The sequence below is a fragment of the Arachis duranensis genome, chromosome 4 (assembly GCF_000817695.3).
Source record: "Arachis duranensis cultivar V14167 chromosome 4, aradu.V14167.gnm2.J7QH, whole genome shotgun sequence".
Classification (NCBI taxonomy): domain Eukaryota; kingdom Viridiplantae; phylum Streptophyta; class Magnoliopsida; order Fabales; family Fabaceae; genus Arachis; species Arachis duranensis.
Window position 1 is genome coordinate 55,619,511 of NC_029775.3, and position 15,914 is coordinate 55,635,424.

Here is a 15,914-nt window from a genome sequence, read left to right on the forward strand (position 1 = left end):
TTTTTTCATGCCTGTTTTACCACTACCTCAACATTTAATAAAAAATTATACCCCCGCCATACTGAAATGAAATAAAATAAATACACCAAAACCAAAAATAAACTGAACTTTCGGAAAATGACAGTGTACAACTTAATATAAATGTAACCACCAAACTCTGCCTAAAATCTGACGAGAATTATTACAAACCTTACAGAAAATATAGAGTGAAAGGTCGCGTCTATAGATATCAACAAACCCCAAAATTTTCTACTTTGAAATTATATGCATAATATATCTAGAAAATATACCATGCTAGCAGGCATACAATAAAAAAGAAAACAGGATTAACACACTGCTCCTAGCATGTAAGTCAGTTGTTCCTTGAAAATTATTTTCTATTAATCTTAATGATTATGAACTGCAAACAGTTATAACTGAGAGTTAGTGTTACATCCCCTGATGAAGTAAGGCTATCAGGAGAGAGAGGAATAGAAGCTTCTAACCCTCTCCAAGTCCTAAAAAAGTTAGGGCCTTGGGTATTATGTTATGCTCAAAGTCCACCATCGGGTAGTATGGAATGTTTAACGTATTTAAAGAGAATGGTTCTTCCCTCTTAATAGCTAACTTTTAAGGTCTAGTTTTTGACTTTCCTTAGGAACTTTGCAATTGTATCAAAGCTTTGATTGTCCGCGCCATGGAAAAGACTACCTATAGGCTAGATTAAGGTAACTACCAAATAGTGATAACCGGTAGTGAAGTGGCAACTGCCAGGTCAATATCAATAAAGCGAACCCGCCATGGACATCAGGTCTCCAGGGGCGGTAGTGAAGTGGCAACTGCCAGGTCAGTATCAATAAAGCGAACCCGCCATGGACGTCAGGTCTCCAGGGGCGGTTTATTGTTAAGAACTTGGATATTATGGATTAACCAAAGTCTTAAATTGGATAGTAAGGGATGCTTGATGTTGTATTTAAAGAGAGTGGTTCTTTCCCCTTAACAGCTAGCTTTAAGGTTTGGTTTTCCACTTTCCTTAGATACTTAACATTGCAACATACACGAGAGTTTTTAGTCGTCTTTAAAACATCATTAATCAGCACAAACAATGGGAAATCTATAGTTAAATATATATTATATTATTCCAAGATTCCCAGGCAAGTTCTAGATTGGCCACTAGAATGAAAACGAGTCTCCCTCCCACTTCTATTCCTTGGTTAACCACTAACATACCATCAAGGAAGAAACTTCAAATAACATTAGCACCAACTCAAAATCCTGAAATATAAATTCTTCAGATACCTCCAGAGCACAATTCAATGACCAAGCCACATAACTCTAGGTAAACCATATCTGCAATTCAATGTTCACTATATTTTTATATACAGGGTAAAGAGGAATCTATGTATATACCTGTACACTGCTGACAAAAGAGCATACAGATCCCAATCCTGAAAGAACCAAGCACAATTGGAGCAGCTATATCCATTTGAAATCATTCCACTTCAGAATTAGGTGAACGGATAAGCAAACTGCTCTGCCCTGGTTGTAAATGTTGCACTTGCTGCTGGGGTTGATGTTGCAAAGCCACATCTTTGGGAGAATGTCGCTCCTTATCTTGCTGCTGCTGTGGATGCTGATGTATTTCTGCTGGCTGATATGGCTGTTGAGACAGGACAGACTGTGTTGAAGACTTCTGTTGAGAAGGCAATGGCTGCTGCTGCCACTGCACCACAGCATTATGTGGCTGAGAAGGCAAGCTGGTTGATAACGATCTTGATACCACCCCTTGACTAATATTTGGTGGCTCACTTCCAGCTGAATTTCCACCAACAGGTGTGCCCCCAAAAGAGTTCACCTGTGTAACTAGATTGGAAATACCGGAATCAAATGGAGGTTCGGATGTTTTACATTGAGATGCCGTAGGAACAGCTGTTAGCTCACCAGCAGAATCCATACAACCCTGAGACATTGCAGTGTTGGTATTAAAATGTGAAGCACCGTTTGCAGGCTGCCGGTTGACTCTAGGGGAATCAGATTGAGATATGTTTGATGATTCAGAATGCACCTGATTGTTTTGTTGCAGCATTTTCTGAACATTTGATTGATTCTGATTAATTTGCTTAGACTCTGGCTGAGACTGTAGCTTCAGTTGATGATGGTTAGAAGCAATAACAGAGGGCTGTGTAGGTGACGTTATATGAGATGATGGTGTTGGTGAAACTTGCCCTTGAATGCTACTATCAGAAGTAGATAGTATTGGCTGCAATTGCTTTGATGAAGTGTTTGCTGGTCCAGATTGTTGTAGCTTTTGCTGCAACTGGGAATGATTTGAAGGAGCAGTACCCAATGGCTTCGAGGGTGGATTTGAATTCAAACCAGATCCAGGATAGTGGTTTTGGCCTTGCATCATCTGCATGACTTGGTCCCCTTTCTCAACAGTTTGACTTCCTGGAGGTACGGAGAGACCATTTAGATGTGTAGGATCAACAGAACGATTCTGGTGGGCCACCATGTTTCCTCTTCCAATTCCTTTCGGAACTTTACCTTGCTGTTGAGACTGTACATGCTGCGGCTGACTAGGATGCTGCCTACTAGGCTGTTGATACTGCCGCTGCTGTGCCTGACGTTGCTTGTTGGTGCTGGGATGATATGGGAGTCATAGGAGGTGATGGTGTTACAGGGCAAAGAGATACTTGTTGAGATGAATTTTGTGGTTGCGCTTGGGGACTGTTCTGCATAGGTGATGATGATATGGGTGTCTGAGTTTGTGACTGAACATGTGGAATCAGTGAATTTGATGAGGCAAACTGCTGCTGCTGCTGCTGCAGATAACGCTGCTGTTGCTGTAGTTGCCTTTCTTTTGCCAATCGGAATGCATAAACTTGTTGCTGTGAATTCGTAGCATGATTAGGACCTTGAAGATGAGGATGAGAATTGCTGAGATGGGTCTGTTGCTGGGACAACTGATGCTGCTGCTGGGCATGAGCAGGGTATGCTTGAACAGGTGGTGGATTTGTCTGATTATTAAAAGCAGAACTCATCCCACTAAAAGCTGGAACACCTTGACTGTTCCCTTGGCTGACCTGCATTGGTAGTTCTGGAACCATCATTTGCCTTTGATGTTCTTGATTGTGGCCAGGCTAACGAGAAGGAAGAATAAATTAGCTAATGAAAAAGTGAAAATAGAAGACCAACTTGTATTATACAACTGGATAATTAAGTTGAAAGAGGCTATCAAAAACCAACTAGGATGCCTGTTGCACATAAATGTCATGTTTTCCAAACTGTTATATCAGCACTGGAACCAATTAAAGCCTATATGGAACAACAACACTCCTTACCCTCATCATATGCAGAGCCTCACGAGGTCTAAGCATTGAGTTGCCTGGTCCGGCACCAACTCCAGTGTTCACATTTCCGGGGCTTGGCAACCCCACCATACTGGAAGAAATCATGCCCCCAGAGCTGAGCATCGATGATGATCCCATCCCTTGAAACCCCTGCCTTGGCATTGCAATGCTTCTGTTCACCCCACCCATCATGCCCATACCATTTCCACCAGCCAACATGCGAACACCACGATCACTTCCGGAATGAGTTCCAGGAACTGACATGCTAGATTGCTGCATGTTTCTGCCAGACATCATCTGATTATATTGTATTCTCTGCTGTTCTTCTGCTGATAAAGGTGAGGTTCTTGGAACTCCATATCTGCTATCCCTGAAAAATTAAGCCCTAAGCTGTTGAATAACTTAATATGATATGCATATATAATTCGACAGCAAGAGTTGGGCAATATAATGTGCATACCTGACAGAGGCAGTCAACGGACCAGATAGTGAAGACAAGTTATTTCCAAGACCCATACCAGAAGACGGTGTAATAGGAGAGTTCAACCCAGAAGTTGCAAGGGCTGATGGTACAGAACCATGATTTGATAATGGTAAGCCGCCAGCATGAGAACCTTGATACCCAATGGATAGGAGCTCTGGGCTTGTTGCATTTGAATCACACAGATCAAGCGGCCTTCAACCAAAAAAAATTAAAAATTCTTGGGAAACCGAAATAAAAATTTGAAATGAAAACATTACAACGTAATCCTTTGATACCACCAAAGACAAAATGGCTTAGTTATGAAACATATACACTACTAAAAAATACAAAACTAAAAACTAACAGAACTTACGTTAAAACACCTCCATTCAAGTTGTTTGGGCAGACTTGAGAAAGAGCAATCATATGTGAATTATGGACAGGTGCTAATTGTTTTATATCCTGGTTATCATTCTGCATTTAAGTGAAAAATACTTGATCAGTTATGTCTAAGAGAGAGAAAGAAAAAGGGAACGCACAACTTAGTTACTTTTAAATTGCTACCATCTTCCTATAATTATAATCCACAATGTTGTTAAGAAATAAACAGACGAAGCATAATTTATTAGTGCATTTCCCACATCAATAACCACCTTGGGAAATCATGGGTGTGTCACAAAATAATAGCTTTACAAGTGGTACTGTTCGGTAGGCAGCAAATCCACACTCAAAAAGCAGTATGAAGATATACCACAAAATAATGACTAAACACAATTCCCGACATATTATTAACCAACTACAAGTATGGAAACATTCAGGAGTTAAACCAGGAGATACAGCAGAGGTGAAATTCAGAAGGTAACAAAGAAAAAATAAACAAATAGATAAAGAATAAACTGCTAAAGGTTTGAATGTTAGGAATTTTACCTATGAAAGATGTAAACAAACCTAATCTTTGATGGGTATTGAATTAGGTTATATTTTTCATGGTTAGAATTGTGAACGCTTAAATCTTTACAGTAAAAAATGGTTAGTTTATAGTTAAAAACAAGGTTGCAAAATTACGAAGAATCAAACATGAAAGACAAACAAATTAAAAGATGTTAACATTGAAAAAGGAACAAGAGATGTATAAGATTGGAGCAACAAACGAGTTAGTTCCTTTAGAATATTATTATAAGGCTGATTATGATTCTAGTGGTAATAATACCACTCCTAGCATCACTACAAGTAACTGAATTAACTGGATTTTCATTAACCACGATAAAATGGAAAACTTATACCAAAAGCAACTGCTTACAAGAATGAAGTAATGAACCACTCATCACCAAAGTTTGGGCACGTTTAAGTAATTAGCTTATTTAACTTTTATTGCAGGGAAGTTCCAGAACATAGCTTACAAATAGGTTGATGTGTCTATACTTTAGTGGTACTTTTAGAAATGGTTCTTGGGACATTAAATATCTTAACATCCCTAAAGAAACCAAAAATAGCATTGGATGTCCCAAATTGTTAACGGGGGATGCTTGTGTACTGAGCTACCCTTTATATCCAAAAGAGCTAAAAATGTGACTTTAATTATCCACGCAAGCCCTTAATAACTTAAAAGTATTTGCAAAAATTAACTACCATTTTTTGAATTTCATTTGCAACTTAGACTGTCTAATAAAATTCTTTTGATTCAAACCTGATTCCTACGGTAATCATTCCTCTGCCCAATCTTTATGATTTTATCAAAATGAGATTTCAGGGTATCCTCCTCCATTGGCTCTCGCAAACGTTGGAACAACTGCCTGGCACTACCCTGCTAAGCATTGAAGCGAATCCACACAGTCAACGCTATGATTAAATTGACAGGGATGATTCAGAAACACGAGGAAAAATTAAAAAAAAAATCAAAATAAAAAAACAAGAAATAATACGAGGAATAGTGCCTTTGGAATTCCTGGGAGTGTAGATGGATAAGACTGAGAAGATCCCGAGTCTTCAGCACTATCAGCACCATCGCCAGCAGTTCTGTCCATTAAAATCTTGTGGCGCTCCTTGCATTCTTTTGGCTTCCGAAAGATACACTGGAATTTTTGCAAAATTTAATTTCGTAAGTGACAATTCAAATAAGACATAAATAATTCGCCAAGTAAATTAATACAAAAAAGAGAACGGGGAAAATTCTCGGATTCATGACAAATATGGCGAAGAAGTTCATAGGGTATTTCTTTCATGGATAAAATACAGAATACATACTAGTTTTCTTCCTTTGAACCAAGAGGAAAATATCACCACTACTATTGTAAAAATTTCCACTCTTAATTACTAAACATATAGTTTTCCGATAATGCTGCAGATGCCAGGTGGAGCCAACAAAATTTTTTCCAACATAATTTTTGGCAGTATTGCACGCATAATTCAAGTGGTCATATTATAATAAATGAATAAAAGCATATTTATAAATCATTACCTTGAATTGAAGAGCACTGTTGATAGCATCACTTACAAGCTCCCAATTTGGACCCATATCATGCACCAAGACAACAAGTGCCTGAAATAGAGCAGAATAGAGATAAGCCTTTCATTCATGTTATCGTGCATGGGGTTCCAGAACCAGGCTGTCCAGCAGAGACCTATAGCAACAACAACAACATCAACAACAACAACAACAATAATAATAATAATAAGCTAAGTAAGATAATAGAACAAATTCTTTACCACAAGACCAAAATTCAGACGAAAGTTACCTTCAGTGCTTTGGATTTCCTGCCCCTGTCACGTCCGCTAATTATCCTAATAAATTTACTTGGGTTGGACATGTTGCTCATTTGTGAAGCAGCTGGGGAAGGAATAGAATTAGTCACTGGGGCAATATTGTCAAAATTGTTATCAAGCGATTGCTTCATCGTCTTTGGCTTCTTCACATTATGTTGCCCATATAAACCTTCAGAACATGAAGTTGAATATGCAAAGCATGAAAACATAAAATACACGTGTAAGCAATACATTAAAATATAATCAGATAACAAGCTGTTTTACCACTACTACCATTGGATTCAAAGTGATGGCTATCCAATCTCTTCTTTGAATGATCCCTCTGCAGTGTAGAGCAAAAAAGGGTTATTCTATTAGTAACTAGTGATTCTATCAATCCACAATTTTTTCACTATTTTATTGGAAAATTAACTTTGATTTTATCTCTTTATGGTAATATACAGAAATTGAAACGAAGGTATTTTGAGAAAAGCTTAATATTTGATACGAACTTTACTAAATAAAAAACAATGTAACCTTCCCACGATCAGCTCCCTACTCAACCTCTCCTACCCCCTTTTCATTACACCATTTCAGCAGCGATACATCCCCTTTCTAAAAGGAAACCAGCATATCAAAAGCTATGAATTATAGGTGCAGAACAACGTTTCCCGATAGAATCAGAGACATTATGTTACCATTTAGAATAAACAAAGTAAAACATATTAGAAAATTTGCATCATTGATTATGACCAAAATTTGAATAACTGGGAGCATACTAGATTACTCTGCCCAATTACACTTCTGTAATAATCTATATTACAAATTTGTACAATTACTCTCCCCTCTCCCATACTAGATTTTAGAATGAGGAAGCTTTCATCTTTTTCACCCAATATTAGCATCCATTAGATAGTTATCCTATTAATATTTGTTGCGTATGCTTTGGTGCATGCATGAATATCACCATTTTAAGAAAAGTAAAAGCCTGTGAAATATAACATTTACCAATAATGGAGGATCAATAGTATTCCATATTGATAATGATAACTATGTTTTAAGTTCTATTTTAGTTTTCCTGCTTTGATTTGCTCTCATATTAAATTGACGCAAAAAGATTATTTTCAGCATGTAGAACAATTGGAATGGAATCAAATTAAAATAGAATTACCTGTTCATTTAGAGCAACAGAATCCAATTGCCATGCCGGATCATATGTAGAACCCTGAGAAATAATTATTAAGCAAATACAGCTTAAGTATAGCTTTAAAAAATAAAGTGAAACAAGCTGCTCATGTCATCCAGCATGAAGTACTATACAGACTTTGAATTAATTAAACAAAAATAAAGGTTTTTATTACCGAATTTTTTAGCTTTTTCTTCTTTGTTTTAACAGATGTTTCTGCACAATCAAAAGGCAATGGCTTCTCAAATTCTCCAGCTGACTCCACCTCCACACTTTTCTGGATTTGTGATCCATGTAAAGTACTCTGTTCATCCTGAAAGGAACTGGTATCTCCACTCGAAGCATCTGTCTTAGCTTGAGCCTGTGCTGTCCCGCTGACCCCCGAGAAAGGACTCACAACTCTCTGCCTAGAAGCTGTACGCATGCGTTTTATTGGTATTGGGCCAACATGTAAACTACCAGGCCTTTTTCCGAACAGCGTGGATGGCTGAGTTCCAGTTGTATAGCGTGCATAAGGCAAATCAGCTCCAACTTCACTGGACCTATTAGTGTAAGACTTTATCCTGTTTTTATGCCGTTTCTGTAAAGATTTCGGTGGTCTGCTACCATCATAAGCAGCAGCCAAATAGTAAGTACTGGTTTCTGCTTCATCCTCATCATATGCAATCTCTTCAGATCCAAAATCTACATTTAAATTTAAAAAAAAAATTTAAAGTGTCATGCATTTCAGAAAAATGTACCAATGCACCTGTAAATCAAATAATCTGAATATTCTCAGTAGTACCTGCTGGGGTGTCATACATAGATGTTTCAACCTCCTCCTGAATGCTACTACCAGTTTTCTGAAAAGTTTCATTTTATTAGTACCCATATATCAGAATAATATAAGAGAATCAAGCTGTCAACCAATATCATAAACTAATGACTTGAATGCTCTTCCTGAAATAGCAAACCATCCATGAGCCTTGAGATGGTAAGAAAGTATATATGAACATAAATGTACCTCGCATTGTAGAAAGTGAGATTCAACAGATTTTCTATATGATTCCATGGCAGATGGAGGAACCGTGTAGAAAAGACTTTCCTGGAAATTACAAACACAGCAAGTGAGAAGTGTCATCTGTTTAGAATATCCAGGAAATATATCTCAACAGTTTTCTTACTCTAGTGAAGTCAATTAGAAAAAGTAAAGTGCATGAATCTTATTCAAACAGCCACAATCACTGGACTTCATTAAATAATAATTTTAAAAAGTAAATAAAAAAAGGAATAAATTTAACTAACATGTTGCTAAATAGAGAGAGAAAGAGGGGGGCCAGTAACCGACATTCAAAATTAAACCCAAAATTAAATAGCTAATCAAATAAGTATAGGTTAAGTGTGCCCATACTTCTGAAAGATTATCCTCCCATGACATGTCCACAGTCCCAGAGTCAGATATCTTCTCAGGTGTTGTGGGTGCTTCAGCTTGAGAGGATCTTCCATGAGATCTATTATCCTTTAGAAAATTCAATGCATATGCACGAACTTTAAGTGCAGCTTTCTTTACATGATGTTGTCCTTCCATGTATTTGCTTGCCTCCTGTCAAAAGCAAATAAAATTCAAGCAATATAAACAAATAGCTCATAATATAAAACAATACTACAAAGTTAACCTAACGAGGCAAAGGATGTTAAAGTATCATATCATATAACGTAAAACAACCAAATCATGATGACCCAACATAAAAAAAACCAAATCATGCAAAGGTTCTCAGCATCTAATGCATCTTACAAGTTGAAAAACAGGCTCCCAAATCACTTTAGTATTTATCATCATAGGATGCCAACAATGCCCAAACAGAAAAAGGCAAAAACATGTAATTTAAAATAAATAAATAAAAACAATATATATACATATATATATATATATATATATATAAAGAAAAAGAAAAATCATGTATGGATAATGAACCACTTGAAACCAAATTTCTATGTGAGATTCAGATGTCATCTCCAATCTCTAAAATCTAAATAAAGAGAGGGTTGCATTGTGAAATTTACTTTCCCAGCCCTAAGGTGTAAATAATATGAATACTTAATTGCATTGAGCATAATAATGTCCACTCATTTTTATACATTAGTTCCACTCAGTAGAAGAGTTCAGACTAAAACCAAAAACATGCACACCAAGTAATCTTTCCAAGTTAACATGATCAGAAAGTCCTAGTGCAAAAGCAATATACGTGTAGCTAGCATCAATTGACTCCTGAATGGACATCGTGTTAAATAGCAACTAATCAAACAAATTGTATATTGAAAGTGACAAAGTGCAGAATTATTTCTTTTTCATTTATAGAGCAAGAGTCATGGCAATAACCAGAACTGTATCAGAATTTCTTCTATTGTCCCTAGATGCTTCACTTGAATCAACAGTCCCAGACTCAACCAAACCACCAATTAGGTTATCGTCGGCATCACACTCAACTGAATGCCAAAACTGCATGACAGCTTTTGCTATGTTGTGAGACAAGATTTTCATTCCCAGACTTTTGTTTTGTTTTTCAGATCTTAATCGGGAGGTAAAAGAAGCTCGATGACACAATTGAGCAGCAGCAGTCATCTTCCAAAGACGCTCCTACAAATAAATTTTAGCAGGAAAAGAAAGAGCAAAGAAAATCAAGTACCATTATTTCCTATGAAGGTTAATATTGTTATAGTTCTGAAAACAAAAAGGAACCAACAACAGGTTAAGGAGAACAAGCAATTAATTGTACGTCCAGCAAATAATACCTGGGCAAAATCATTTGCCAACCATGCCATTTCCTCAAGGAGAAAACCCCAATGAGACTTTTGGTAGTTCTGTGTGGGCAACGTGTGAATTGATAACTCAGCAATCCTCCTCCGCTTAACCTGATTAGCATATCACATCAAAGCTTATAGTTCACCAAACAAGCACCAACAACTTAATTTTGCCCTAGTCACTAGAAAACAGGACAAAATGCATACCTCTATAGTTTGTGCTTCTTCTAAAATAGAATCTTCACGAGCCTTGTCTGTTAGCTTCAACTGGTATGTAGAACAAGGTTGATAACCAGGCTGAGCAGCAGTGACTGTTTCAGCTGAAGCAGTTTGAGGAGTCTCTGAAATTGACCTATCCATAATAACTTGATGCCTGTCAGATCTGCTTTCCTTGACATAACAGGAATGATCCACCAAGACACCACTTTCCTCTTTACCAGATTTTGATACTGTAGAATCATTGTCATGCACTCCCTCCATATTGGAAGAATCATTCACCATGTTTTGCATGCAAGAGTTATTAATAAGGATCTCATTGTCACTTTTGACCATTTGACCAGAATTATTTTGAAAACCATCAACATGTTCATCAGCAACAGTAGAACCACTTTCGCCAGCATTAGTCATATTCCTTTCATTCAAAACTTCACAACCGGTTGAATACAGTTTCATCTCAAACTCTGATGGATGATAAATGGTACTTCCATTTGCTTCAACATTCTTTGTATTGGTACACCAATCACTATCATTATTTACATCTCTAGCTAAACTAGTTTGTGTGTAGGACTCTGAATCGAAATACTTCATGCCTAGTGCATCATTGGCATTTTGGCCTTCTTTTGGTGCACCTTTCTTGTCCACTTTCAAGTTACCAAATCCATTTGGCTGACCAGAACAACACTCATGTCCTGGTGGTGTAGTAGATACAGAAGGTGGAGGATCAAGATCAGCTGAAGCTGCTGGTGGGTCCTTCTCTCCAACCACATTTGCTTCCCCAGGAGGCACAATAATAGGTTTTTGTGAAGCATCATCCTGAGAAGGTAGAATAGATTGATCCTTTAAGTTTCTTCTATATGAGGTAATGTCCAATTTGTCTTCAGGAACACTAGCACTACCAATAGTTTGATGAGCCCGGACACCAGGCAATTCATTATCCACCGGATGATTAGTTGTTTGATTGTTTGTTATCTCACCATTTGAACTAGCAGGCTTTGTCTTAGAAACAGAAGGCACAATGTGCTCCTTTTGTTTGTTTGCATCCGATAGTAACCCTTTCCCATCCCTTGAAGCACCCCGACCATGATTTGGTCTGGACCTGTTCCTTCGAGCATATGGGCGGAAAATAGCAGAATCTTCCGTCTCCTTAGCAATTTGAGTCCCACCAATTTGAGAAGACTGTTCTGATGGTGCAATATTATTCCTTTTACTGGAATGTAGAGACCGCTTTTCACCTTCGGCCAACTCATTTACACCATCAAAAAGTAAGAGGTTATCAGCAGTATTTGGTTCACTAAGAGAAGGAGCCCCTGGTCGAGCACTACTATCAACAGAGTCACCGTGAGGAGAAGCAGTCAATGCAAAACTACCTTTAGCTTCACTGTATCATATTTGCCAAGATATGAGAAAGAAGACAAGTAGCATTTAGCAAATTAATACACGAGACATTCATAAACAAGTAGCATATACAGTTAATGAAATATAAAAAATTAAAACAATGAAGTACAGTAAAAAACCTGGTCACCAACTGCTCATGGTGCTGATCAGTGAATGATGTAGACTGTACACTAACTGAAGCAGCATTTCCAAACTTAAAGTCCAGCGGATTCCCACCCTGCACTTACAGATGCAGGTTATGAACATTTACAATAAAGTGTTCATGAATATATCATGGAAATTATTAAAACTTTCATACTTTCTCAAGAAATTCTAATTCCCTTCTCCTTTCTTCACGAACGTCATACTCCTGTCTGTTATAAACATGCAAGAGTTATTCTTGAGCATAGGACTAGACTGATAGACAAAAAAAAATGGTGGGTAGAAACATTCTCACCTAAGCTCTGCTTGAGCCTTCTCAATAGCTGCTCGGCGCGGAGAGGTTTTCAGACCTATACCAACTCCACCATCAACAACTCCTCCCATGGAATCAACCTCAGCATTTACAAGGAGAGCAGAACCTGAGTTACATCCACGCATTCCCACCCTTAAAATCCAAGGGCATCACTTCCCATCTAAAACTAAATGAAAAAGTGTAAAGAAAGATGGTAAATAGTTGCCTAATCCAATTACAAAGGGCAACTCCAAGGATGCAAAAGTTCTTGGCAACCAAACAGAAACTAAAGTTACCGCTGTTTTACCACTATTTGACAAGAAATGCATGAGACGCCTAGAAACAACTTAAAAATAAATAAATAAATTAACTTCAAATGTTTCCCTTAGTAGGAAGTTTCAACTAGGTGACTAGCAAGTCAGCAAGGTTTAGGACAACTTAATTCACCACATCTGGCTGATATACTATCATGCATGAAGGACCATAGTTACATGGAACGCAATACGTTCAGGTACAGGAACGGGTATGCGGTACGCCATATATAAAATATTTTACGTGGAAATTATATATCTGACGTTCCAGTATGCAGATGAATCGGAACGCGGTACACATGAAATGGTACACAGTATGTACCTACCTGGTGAATTCAGGTAACTATGTGAAGGACCACCTAGCAAATGGAGGTGTAATTATGTATCAGGATATCAGCAAACAAAATAATTCCAGAATGTTAATATTTCTAAGCATTCAGGAATAAACAGCCCCTAACCAGAATTTGCAGTTTCCTCATTTTAATTATCAAAGAAGTAAGAGTAAAATTGAGATTACATGGCAGTTCACTTTATTTCTACAAAATTAACTGTAAAATGGTTCTATCTGTTAGTAGCTGAAAATCATTCTCAAAAAGTAATACTGTAATTTAATTATTTAATTATAATAATGAAAACAAGAAGAAAATGATGAGCATTTGGTGCATATATATAATGCACCAAAATTTCAGTACTTCAGTGGGAATGCTTCAATAATTGTACATTAGGCATCAATTATGCAATCTTTTTAACTAAAGATGAATATCATTAAGAAGGGCGGAAGAATGTTACGGCATCAATTGAGAGAACATTTACTAAATGATATGACATCTTTAAGAAAAAAAGAAAAGTCAACCAAGCTTGCAAATGAAAATACTAGGTCCTCTACACAGATCTCTCAAAAATAAATAAACACTAAAGCATGCTTCACCATTTGGTGAAAGCTCAAACAACTTTTGATATATGATAACCGATGGTAAAATGCAGGAACGAAAAGAAATTAAAAGATGATGACTAAATTATCCGCAAGTCGCCTAATTATATCCATATCCATTATTCATTAAGTAAGCAATAAGCATAACCTACAGTACTTGTAATTAATAGCAGATAGAGGCTCTTAGCAATGAGCCAAAATTCCACCATGGAAATATGGCGGATGGTGGAAGGCATGGCAACTGCCCCGCGGCATCCTACAAATACAAAAGCAAAAATAAAAAGGAGCAGAAGCCAGAAGTTGATATATAGAAGAACGATATCTAATTATCTATTATATAGAAAGAAACAAAAAAAGGAAGAACAAAGGAACGAGAGAAGAATAAATGTGTAATACACATTATACTACAGCGGTGTATCCATTTATAATAATTCTTCGTAGCGCAGTGGTGTAGCACCCCTATAGTTGTTTTTTTATAACACTGCCTCTATACAGTACTACATACTACAAGAAAGTCAAGAAATGTCAAAATAATATGCAAGTATAAAGAAAAAAGGAAGCTCCAGCAAAAATTATTTTTACAGGAAAAGGAAATGCAAGACCAGAATGAAGTAGCACACTAGCAGCACAACCACAAACAAAATTCTGAAAGAGGCCAACAAAACTATAGAAAAAATAAAAGAGGAGGGAAAAAAAAACTATGGTAGGTATCACGTTAAGTACTAGTCACTAAACTCATTAACACATATAGTGACCAAATGTTGCATGCATGAAAAGGTTGCCGCCAATGATTCCCTTATATACTCAAATTGTCATAATCAAATATTTATATATGCTTCAAATTACTAGCTCCCTACTAAAATATCTGCATCCTAATTTTTTTCCCAAATAGGGCAAAAATCTTCCCCACATTTAACGACACGTGAATGCATCATCCCATAAACGGACACAAACTCCAGGCGCGAACCCGAGCCCCATTCCAACACAATGCATAATACAGTCGCAACGAGAAGAAACACTGCAACATTCGCCCCCAACAAATTAAAACCCTAACCGCACTCATTTGCACGAAATTCCCCAATTCAACAAATTCTAGGGTTTCTAGGACAGTAAGGAATGGCAATAGAACAACAATTAAGGGTAGAATAACACCTGAGCGCGCGAAAACGGTCGCCGAAATTTGAAGCTAGGGCACAATTCGAGGCCGTCCCAACTCGAAATTCCTCTCTCCTAGGGTTTTGGAAAAAGGGGATTGTTCCTTCGTTTCACCAGAGTGATACCAAATTTGCCAAAAAAACTAAAGTTTGGGCACAAATGCCAGCCATGAAAAGGGTTAATTGGAATCGTGGGTGGAGCAATTGGGGTTCCAGTTTCTCTCTCCAGAACTTGAAGAAGAGGGGTGGTTTTATTGTTATTTGTTGTTTTGTGTTTCGAAGTGAGAGAAAGAGGGAACTATGCGACCTCCGCTAGAGAGTGGCGTGGGCTTTGGGGCATGAAGACGACTCACGAAAAATGGACGTTCATTTTGGGCTTTTTATTCATTAATAAATAAATACAAATATATTTTTCTTTTATTTTCTTCCTGCAAATTAGTATATGATTATGATTATGATTATGATTTTGATTGAATCAAAATGGAATTGTTCCTATTAAATTGCTATGCATAATATGCAAAATTCTGATAATGTTATCATTCAATCAAATATTAATGCTTATATGATGTGTAAATATTAAGAAATAGATCACATTTTTTGCAACCATATCAATATATTAATATTTTTTATGTATATAAACTGAGTTTATTGTTTTAAATTGGTATTTGGTCCCCTAATTTTGTATGTTGATTTGATTTAAGACCATAATTTATAGATTATAGTAAAAAATATCATTATGCTTATCAAATTTTATAAAATTCAAATATTAATAGATATATACATAATTATCATAATCAAATCGATAATTAAATTGATTAAAACTCCTAAGTCATTAGATTATTGATTTAACTAGTGAATTAAAAATTAAATCGGTTGATCCGATTATAAATAAATAATTATATAAAATTTTATTATTATATTTATAATTAGTGTCTTTTTAATTTTATTTTTATATTGTAGTAACTATTAT

At 36.6% G+C, this 15,914-nt stretch overlaps 1 protein-coding gene across 1 annotated transcript in view; it reads right to left on the reverse strand.

Moving 5' to 3' along the window:
• Positions 1-15,290, reverse strand: part of LOC107484389 (chromatin modification-related protein EAF1 B-like) — a gene marked incomplete in the record, with an annotated part of 15,886 nt that extends 596 nt beyond the window's left edge. The window contains 23 exon segments of the mRNA XM_016104981.3: positions 1,390-2,609; positions 2,611-3,119; positions 3,321-3,699; positions 3,790-4,005; positions 4,166-4,266; positions 5,480-5,596; positions 5,727-5,864; positions 6,251-6,344; positions 6,379-6,413; positions 6,528-6,724; positions 6,820-6,877; positions 7,706-7,759; positions 7,896-8,404; positions 8,505-8,562; positions 8,724-8,804; positions 9,111-9,302; positions 10,080-10,337; positions 10,493-10,612; positions 10,709-12,098; positions 12,235-12,332; positions 12,414-12,468; positions 12,552-12,735; positions 14,943-15,290. Coding sequence (XP_015960467.2) covers positions 1,472-2,609; positions 2,611-3,119; positions 3,321-3,699; positions 3,790-4,005; positions 4,166-4,266; positions 5,480-5,596; positions 5,727-5,864; positions 6,251-6,344; positions 6,379-6,413; positions 6,528-6,724; positions 6,820-6,877; positions 7,706-7,759; positions 7,896-8,404; positions 8,505-8,562; positions 8,724-8,804; positions 9,111-9,302; positions 10,080-10,337; positions 10,493-10,612; positions 10,709-12,098; positions 12,235-12,332; positions 12,414-12,468; positions 12,552-12,694 — 5,940 coding nt within the window.
• Between the last annotated feature and the right edge of the window lie 624 nt (positions 15,291-15,914).